General features: G+C 40.4%; 1 protein-coding gene across 15 annotated transcripts in view; it reads left to right on the top strand.

Annotated features, from left to right (window-relative positions):
- The window catches only part of gramd1bb (GRAM domain containing 1Bb), a 149804-nt gene that overhangs the window by 114184 nt on the left and 25620 nt on the right, over positions 1-10000 (top strand). For 8 of the 15 annotated variants that reach the window (XM_083552264.1, XM_083552279.1, XM_083552273.1 and 5 more), the window contains 2 exons: positions 2009-2222; positions 4289-4309. In XM_083552264.1, coding sequence (XP_083408390.1) covers positions 2009-2222; positions 4289-4309 — 235 coding nt within the window. The remainder of the gene's footprint in view (positions 1-2008; positions 2223-4288; positions 4310-10000) is intronic. The other 7 variants (XM_083552274.1, XM_083552275.1, XM_083552269.1 and 4 more) reach the window with 1 other exon arrangement.

Below are 10000 nucleotides of genomic sequence, written 5' to 3'. Positions count from 1 at the left end.
GTTATCCTTTGGTAAAAATTAATTTAATTTTTGCCATCAGAGGGGTGCCAAAAATTGTGCCAAATGTGGTGAACGATTTAAAATTGTTAATTTTTAATTGGCCTTCAATTAATAGTTTTATTTCTGGTGGTTTCCAGTCCCGATCAGATTTGTGTATTGTGTCTAAATTGAAGGAATTGAATGAGTCATAGGTGGTGGTGGTCTTGATTCACACACACACACACACACACACACACACACACACACACACACACACACACACACACACACACACACACACACACGTGTGAACAGCAAAAGAAAGGTTTAGCAACCATGTGATTGGCTGGTTGTGATGTAAGCTGTTACATAAGCTGTATTGAGTGGCTGATTTAGTTCTGAATGGAGGTGTTTACTATTTGTTGTGTTTGGGAGGGTTATAGAATTAACAACAGGGTTATGAATAGCAGACATGCTGTGTGTGTGTGTGTGTGTGTGTGTGTGTGTGTGTGTGTGTGTGTGTGTGTGTGTGTGTGTGTGTGTGTGTGTGTGTAATTGCGATTGTGACTGTGTGTGTGTGTGTGTGTGTGTGTGTGTGTGTGTGTGTGTGTGTGTGTGTGTGTGTGTGGTGAATCAGTAACCCAACAATTTTCTAACAAAATCATTTCCTTTTAATAATTGCTTATGAGACAGTACACAAGCACAGTGTTATAGGCTTGGCATAATTCAGTACAGTTCAGTGCAAAAGTTTGCGCATCTAAGAGCAAGTCTAGAGCCTGAGAGGAATTCAGCAAAACTTTTTGAAGGTACATTGTTGTCTTCTTATAGGATATGGGGTATGGGATACCACAAATTATATTTTTCCTTCCAATGAAATAGGGGGGACTAGAATGAATCTATCAGTATAAAACCTTATATAATGAGCTTGATACACCGACCAGGCATACAATTATGCTAGTTATGTGTATTCATGGAGACTGATTTACCGGAATGAATGTGATGGAGTATGTGATGGAGTAGCACATTGTTTTTGTGACCTTCGTGAGTCTTTTCAAAGTTTTTGTCCAAAGTTTTCACCTATGAGCTGTGGTCACTTGCCCCCACATAAACAAGATTGAGTCTGGCTTGTGTTTTTTGGCTAATTCGGCTAGATTTTATTATTTACAGTAAATAAAAAAACATGATCTTTCATATGTATTTTTGTAGGATTTGCACATTTTGATATAACTCCCTATTATAGAAAATATCTTCAAAAAATGCAGACGAAGAAGGAGTCTCCTGCATATCGATAGCGACTCGCTGGCACGAGAGAGAGAGAGAGAGAGAGAGAGAGAGCAAAATACAGAAATAAACGCATTTCATCTGCCTGAAATTAGTTTTTGGAGAATGTACTTTCTGAAAATCCTGTTTCCTGTAAGTGCATACACTACATGGACAAAAAATTTGTTAATAACTGACCATAAGATTCATATATGCTTTTTGAACTTCCTATTCAGCATTTATACCCCATTTCCACTGTATTATTATTATTATATTATTATTATAATAACTTTCACTTTTCTGTGAAAATGTTCCACTTAAATGTGCTTGTGGGGATTTGTGTGAGATTTAGCTAAAAGGTTGTAGGTGAAGTCAGGTGCTGATGTAGGTGAGATGAGGAGGCCCTGAGGTGCAGTCAGCATTCACATGCATCCTAAAGGTGTTCAGTGGGGTTGAGGTCAGAGCTGTATAGCAGGAGATCTTCCACTCCAACCGACGCAAAGCATATCATTGTCATGATAGAAGTTTAAATCTCCTAATTCAGGTAAAGGCAAAAATGTAATGCTGTCTCATCCAAAGACATCCTATAAAACTGTGTGCCTTCAGTTTGGGAGAAGAACCACATAAAGCTGGAAAAGTCAGTTCTCCCGAAACTTTTGTATATGGTATGTTGTGATGCATTGCATGTATTTATATTGATGTGATGTATTCTCTCTCTTTCTCTTCCTTTCCTCTCCATCTCTCTCACTTTTGTTTTCTCTCTTTGCAGCACTGCCAGTAATTCGACCCGGAGCAGTCCCACTTGCTCTCCGGTGTTGCGGAAGCGCTGTCGCTCGCCCACGGTGCCGAGTCTGGAGGGAGAGAACATGGTGGAGAAGGGCTCTGAACATTCCGACACCTCCAAGTCACCCTCAACCCCAGACCAGCTGGTAACCCGCACATACTCGGCTCAGTCCACACGCAGCAGCTCTAAAAACTCCAAGGTGAGGAAGTCCACCATGATGCTTTTCTGCGTAGCAGTTTAAAGACTACGTAGCAAAAAAATTTAATAAAGTCACATTCGCTGAATGTTTGTGTGCATTGGTAATTGTTCTTGTTTTGACATGCACTATATTGCCAAAAATATTGAGTCATCTAGTCAAGTTTGAGCCAATTGGCTCTTATAATTCTTTCCACTCTTGGAAGATGTTCCACTAGATTTTGGAGTGAGCTTATGGATATTTGTGTTCATCAGCCACAAGGGTATTATGAAAGGCAGGTACTGATGTAGGTGAGGAGACCTGGGGTGAAGTCAGCGTTCCAATACATCCCAAAGGTGTTCAGTAAGGATAAGATCAAAACTCTATAGCAGGACACTGAAGATCTTCCTCTCCAAAGCATGTAAACCATATGTTCAAGGAGCTCACTTTGTGCACAGGGGCATCGCCATGCCTTCATTCGAATTAATGCAAAATTTTAATATAGCGCATCTAAAGACACTGCAATTGAGTGCCTCCAGCTTTGTGGTAACAGTTTGGAAAAGAACCACATATAGCAGCAAAGGTCAGGTGACCTACCTTTGGCAATATAGTGTATATATTTAGTTTTTATTTGTATCACTTTTTATTGCGGAATATTTGCAGTTTTTATTAGTGTAAGTTGGAAATTAGATTTTGAGTTTTGCTCTTTCCTTTTCATCCATCTGTCCGTTATTAAGTGTATAAAATGCCTATATGCCCCGGAAACTTCACCCCTTTCATGTGTATCAACATGCAAGTCCTGCCTTTATTACCCATAACACATTGTCTGCCTTTATACCCAGTCTGTGACAAAGTTGACCTCCTTCGTCCAAAAACGGTCCAATGTCTAAAACCTGGAGACTCCTTTCAAAAATAAAAGCTTGGCTGCTGTTTCTGGCGAATGTGACAGGAATTCGACAGCGCTGTGCTGTATGTACATGTCCAGCTGAACTGAAATAACATTCTGTACTATTTCAGCCCTGGCCATTTCACTGTGTGCCCCCTGTAATAGACAAGTAGGTGCAGCACTGAAATGGCTACTGATTGCATCGGACTGTCAGATAGAGCAATCAGTTCGAGTGACCTCTCGTAATCACACTCGTATAAAATCTCACCCACTGACCCACATACACTCTTTACCTAAAGAACACAGTGATACCATTCTATGCCACATAGACACTTTAAACTAAATAGTGCTAGTTTTAATTTTTACATAAATCTTTATCAATGTGACTGAATAAAAACTATGTGTTTCAAACTAATGGTTTGAAAGAAAGATGGATGGATGGATGGATGGATGGATGGATGGATGGATGAATGGATGGATAGTTGGTTAGATGGATGGTTAGATGGATGGTTAGATGGATGGTTGGATTGCTAACTTAAAAGATAACCAATCAAATAAAAACATGCACAGACTTAAACATGCATAAAAAAAAATTACTATATAGATTGAAGGCTGGCAAAATATATGATTAGAGGTTTCAATTGATGGAAGGAAAGAAGGTTGGCTAATTGGATGAGAAAGTGAATTCACTGATAAACAGGAATAGAAAAGCATGGATGGAAGGATGGATGGATGGAAGGTGTGTAAAATGTAAGTATGGAGAGATGATTAGATAGAAGAGTGGCCAATTGAATGAAAATCTAAATCCATTGAAGCAGAAATAGAAAGGCATGGATGGCTGGATGGTTGGCTGGATGGATGGATGGATGGATGGATGGATGGATGGATGGATGGATGGATGGATGGATGGATGATGAATGGATTGATGGAAAACATAGTGAAGGACCATGTAAAGATGGATGTTAAGAACAATAACCCAGTCGTTTTCCATGTTTGATTTTCTTTTAAGCTTTCGTTCTTTCCTTCTTTTTTCCTTTCATTTTCTTTTCATTTTTGCTTTTGCTTCTTCATTAAGTGTTGAGCTTTGATTAAAACAACTCTCTGTGATTTAAAAGTGACTCTTTGTTCTCTCTTGCAACTCATTCTGTTTTTCTGTTGCATTTTGTTTTCTGATTTCTTTCTTCTTCTCCTCGCTGCATGTAAGTCTCACAAGCGACTGTCCAAAGTAAGCATTTCTCTTTTCCATTGTATGTGTATGTTTCATTATACACTTGTGTGGTTGCACACAAGCATTTGCTGCTAGTCAGAGTATACCCCCCACACACACACACACACACATATATACACACACACACACACACACACAAAATCTTGTAAGTACAGATCTCTAACGTATCTAAGTGATTGTATATTGGGAGTTTTGTGTGTATGTATGTATGTATGTATGTATGTATGTATGTATGTATGTATGTATGTATGTATGTATGTATGTGTGTGTTTTCTCCTTAAGATTCAGGAGATCCTGGAGCAGGCCATATTTGGCCCACCTCTTCACCCATAATATTTCCCTCTACGCTCCCCTCTACGTAGTGGGGTTAAAAGAGTTACAGGGCAATGCATTGGGTTCAAGAGATGCTAGCTGGTTATCTCTTCCTGGGTGCAGCATCGTTTCTTAAGACCCGGGTTCTGCCCACCAAGCCCTTAGGAACCACTTCGGCATTGGTGGGGGGGGGCTGCTCGGCGGGTGCAGATCTCACTTGGCATATCAACTTGCTGCATCAACCGCCTGGAGATGCTGGCTGTGCTTCTGGCTCTGATGCACATTCTCCCAGAACTGAGGGGCTGCCAAGTGCTGGTCTGTACAGACACCACATCGGTGGTCTTCTACATCAACTATCAGGGGCATCTGCGATCTTACCCCCTATACAGGCTGGCATGGCAGACCCTCCTTTGGACCAAGGGAAGACTGCTTTCGCTGTGAGAATCTTACATCCCAGGATACCTAAATCAGGAAGCAAATGCCCTCTTGAGGCAAGGTTTTACAGTTTTACAGAGCACAAGTGGATCTGTATGCGACTCAAGAGACATTGAACTGACCATCTGATTTACCCTCACTTACCCAGCCCCTCTTGGGCTGGACGCCATGGTAAAGATGTGGCCGAGGCCACCCCTGTACACCTTTTTCCCCATCGCACTGCTTCCGGGTGTTCTGGAGGGAGTTCGCCAGGATGGAGTCCGTCTCCTTCTGGTGGCCCCTTGGTAGATGGGCAGAACATGGTTTGCAGACCTGGTGGCCCTTCTCAAAGAACCTTCTTGGGAGATTCCCCCCAGAAGGGATCTTCTCTCCTACGCAGGGGGCACCCTGGTTTACCCCCCTCTGCCTGGAGTTATGGAAGCTGTTGCTAGCCACTGGTCTCTCTACCTAGGTAGTGGAGACCATCTTCTAATCCAGACCTGTTCTAATTCAGAGCTGGTGCCTGTTTTCCGCATGATGGACCCAGTTCTTTTGCCCGGGTGGTTCAGTGCAGGAGTTCCTGTAGGAGCAGTTCGCCTCAGGGTTGTCTCCTTCTACCCTGAAAGGTTACATGTCCGCTATCGCTGCTTATTGTGCTCCACTTGCTGAACAGTCGCTGGGCAAGCACCACTTGGTGACACGTTTGATGTGCGCTACCTGGAGGCTGAGGTCCATAACACGACACAAAGTGCCTGTGTGGGAATTGGCCAATGTGGTGGAGGCTCTGTCTAAGCCCCCCAATGAGCCCTTGGCCGAGGTGGCTCTTAGGTTTCTGTTAGTGAAGACTCCCTTTCACCTACCTGAAGAGGGTCTGGTAACTACAGTGGCCATGTCCATCCTGGAGTACCCCAGGCATGGCCAATGCCTTTCTCTACCACAGACCGGGGTATGTACCTAAGGTGCCTTTGGTTTCCCCATGACCTGTCGTGCTGCAGGCATTCTAGCCTTCTCCTTTCCAGGCCCCTGACCAGGAGAAGCTAAATCGACTGTGTCCGGTGACATCCACAGGACAGAACTGTGGAGGAAGTTGGAGTAGCTGTTTGTCTGCTATAGTCCCTATAAGAAAGAGCTCCCTGCGAACAAGCAGACCTACAGCAGGTGGATAGTGGATGCCATTTCATCCTCCTATGTGTCCTCTGCTCTCCCCTGTTCTTTCTACGGCCTGGTCCTCTGAAGTCGCCACTGCAACGCGACAGGCTGGTCCACCCCACTGACCTTCATCAGGTTTTATACAGTACCATTGACTTTAGAGCCACTCTTATTATATTTTATACAAATAAAATAGATTACATCAAATTAATGCAATACACCTTTTTTATTATAATCGATTAAATTGATTAATCAATTGAATTGGCACAAATTTAAATGATTCAATAAAATTCAATAAATGGAGAAATAATGTTTGTGTGTGTGTGTGTGTGTGTGTGTGTGTGTGTGTGTGTGTGTGTGTGTGTGTGTGTGTGTGCACTTGTTTTACATTCAATATTTACTTTTCTAAAGATATGATCTACTTAACTGTTCTTCTTATTTCAGTATACTTTAAGAAATGTCTTCATTCCTTCTAACCTTCATTCATTTACTACCTTGATATGTGAAATTGTCAGGATTTTCTCCTTTCAAGAGAAATTTTTAAAACTAAAGAATCTATAATGCTAGCGTTAGCCACCAACCAGAAAGTGGCTAACGCTAATGCTATGGGTTCTTAAGCGTTTCCATACGTGTGCAAAACAAATCACATTTTCAGTACGGAGTAAGCAGCCATAGTGACACTGCACAAACTCTAATTTCTTTTAATATCCCCCCTGGCATTGTTGTGTTTTTACAAGTTTAACAATAATAATAATTTAAAAAATGCCCTTAAAGTGTGAGGCGGAGACTAAACAAACTTGCGGTCCGCCGCTTAATGCTGTACGTTCTTGAGAAAAATCAGATTTAAACTATGTTTCGTACATAAAAAGATTTGCACTGAAAGCCCTGTAAAATTCCAAATATCAGTCACACATTATTTTTTACTTTCTAAATAATAAAAGTATAGCTTATCTACAAATTATATATAAATAAATGAATTTTTACATGTTAAAAACAATGCGCACTTGTATTCGATGCACACTTCTTTAAATCAACGCATCACATTGTTAACATTTATACCAATGCACAGATGAGAATCTATAAATTTTTCCATCTTTAATAGAAATTATAACATATTTAGAGTGATTGCATTGATATAAACAGGTAATTGGATTAACAACCAGCAGGACTACTGCTATAGAAAGTTCATTCCTTTTGTTCAGACAGGATTAAGAATTGAGCAGTGCTGTGGTATAAACCTGAGTCCTTACGTGTTCAGTTGTGGGTGGGATTTTCCTCAGTATAGCATTTTCCCAGTGTTCAGTAAAATGTGGATGTTCTGGAGTGTGTTGAACTGCAGTGTGATTCACTTAAAGTGGACATTCAACATTAAATCTACACTGCTGCCACCCACCTACGTACCGTTCACACACTCGCCTAATACCCCTTTCATTCTTATATATTCCTATTCATCTGTGCTGTCTCTTTTGTTCCAGTTTCTATGTAACACATCACACACACGTTTGCAAACCAAATGTCTGTCACTGTCCATTGAACTGTCACTGCTTTTAATATCCACTCTTTCACTTTTCTGTTTCTGTCTGTTGACTTCATCCTGTCTCCATTCCACCTTTGCAGTATGACAGACTAAGCCTGATCAAAGTAAGCATTCATTTTGTATCATTCCACCTCTGCCATTCAAATGTCTTACAGTAGAGCTAAACAGCGAGAAAAAGGAAATACGTTCATGCTTGAAGGTTTGTGTTAAGTCTGAACTGAAGAAGTGAGTGTGAATCTCAGCACTGTACCAGAGGAATTAACCAGGCCGAAATCACAAAAAATTAACAACATCTAAGCTGAAACTAATTATTATGAAACACAAAATTACTTATACACTAACAATGCAAACACCCTCTAATTTCAAGCTGTTTAATCAGTGGTTTTATGTGTATTGGGATTCAAACATGAGGAGGAAATGACCTGAACAGTATTTAAACTCATTTTATTATTTTATTATTTGACCAATTTTTTTACAGAAAATCAATGAAAAACACTAACACTGGTTCAGGCAGTTCCTCAACCTCAGCTACATCTCTTGAGTTAAAGAGAATAATATCATCACCCTGAACAGGCATTTACTAAAGATGAATGTAACTCATTGTCAGGTTAATAAATGGGCTGTTGTGTGAGGTTTATATCTGACCTCTTTACTTTTTGTTGTTTTTTGTGGGACCCCAGTCCTTATACACACCTCTAGTATGGATCAGGTGCCCTGTCAATCTCTATAGACAGAGTCTGACAAATACTAGGGATGTTAATCTCCATAAGTGAGGCCGATGCATTTCACATTTTGATGCATAGCTTATGTGATGCGATACAATTCACCTCTATTACGATGCAGTGCGATGCGATTTCAGTCTGATTCAACACAATGCGTTTCATTGCAGTATGATTCGATGGAAAAAAATATAATGCTATACAATTCAATACAGTTAGTTAGTTCATTTAATTTCTTTGGTTCAGACAGCTCTACCTCTGCCATGTTAATCTGTATTCTATGTGACTCTCAGGACACGCCTCGGCCTCCGTAGTGTTGTGATGCGTCATATTCACGTAGCAGCAGTGGTGCTGAGAAACAGTTTAGCGAGGAACACTCAATCTATATATCAAATATTGGCCACAATATATTGGTTACTTTGTAAATAATTAAAGTATAGCGCATCTACTAATAATTATAAATAAATAAAAACTATTTTACAGATGCAAATTTGTTAAAAACAACAATAATACAAATGGCAACAAATGCACAATCTTACCATCCCGATTTCAAAGCAATTCCAAATAAACATTATTAGTAATATTTAAAAAAAAAAAATTTTTAGACCTTCAGAGGAAACGATTCATCTTGTACCTGGTTGGATTGTTGCTCTGTAAATTCCTTCCTGAACACCAGTATAACCTCCTTTCTCATTGTCGTGTCTCCATCAGTGTGTCCATGTCCTCCTGTTCGTCTCTGAGAAACATGCACACACTTCACATTGTCTCTTTCCGCAACAATCAGCAGGTCTGCCTCCTCTCTCATTCTCTCTCTCTGTTTCTCGTCTCGTTTCCAACGACACCGTGCCAGAGCTTCTGTCAGAGGAAACATTTCCATCACTATAAGATCCAAATATTCCACAGTGAGAGTTCACACTGGGCTGTGGGAATCTAATCATCAGGAGTTCACACGTTTCAGAAGTTTCGCTTCTATCTTTGAGAAAGTCAGAAGCATTAGCATTACACATGGTCAATATTACAATATGATTTTAATAGTGTGAAAAAACGACAACAGGTTTACACCTTCACGTGAGTTTTATCTGCACTTTCAGTTTCAGGTAGCTGCGTTAGCTGTGCTAGGTAACTGCACTGAGACCTATTTTTAGTGGCTCTCATGAAAATCGAGCTGTTGTCATAGCAACATAATGAAGCCATTTCCAAACATATCACTTTGTTTCCGTCACTTAGAATCATTTATTATGCACTACAATGGCACCATGTTCATGGAAAAGTTCTCTCCATCTCCCTCCTCCTGCTCCTAATCACTTCATTCTCCACATCCCCTGACTCTCCTCATCTCTTCATTCTTTTCATTCTCTTCATTTTCCTCATATCTTTGTTCTTCTTATTTTTCTAATCTTATCTCTTCATTCTCCACATCCCCGATTCTCCTCATCTCTTCATTCCTTTCATTCCCTTCATTCTCCTTATATCTTCATTCCTCTTATTCTCCTCATCTTATCTCTTCATTCTCCATATCCCATGATTCTCATAATCTCTTCATTCCTTTCATTCCCT

Source organism: Silurus aristotelis (assembly GCF_946808225.1).
Source record: "Silurus aristotelis genome assembly, chromosome: 10".
In the NCBI taxonomy this organism is placed as follows: domain Eukaryota; kingdom Metazoa; phylum Chordata; class Actinopteri; order Siluriformes; family Siluridae; genus Silurus; species Silurus aristotelis.
Note: the sequence above shows the minus strand (reverse complement) of the source record. Positions and strands in the feature narration are given on the sequence as shown.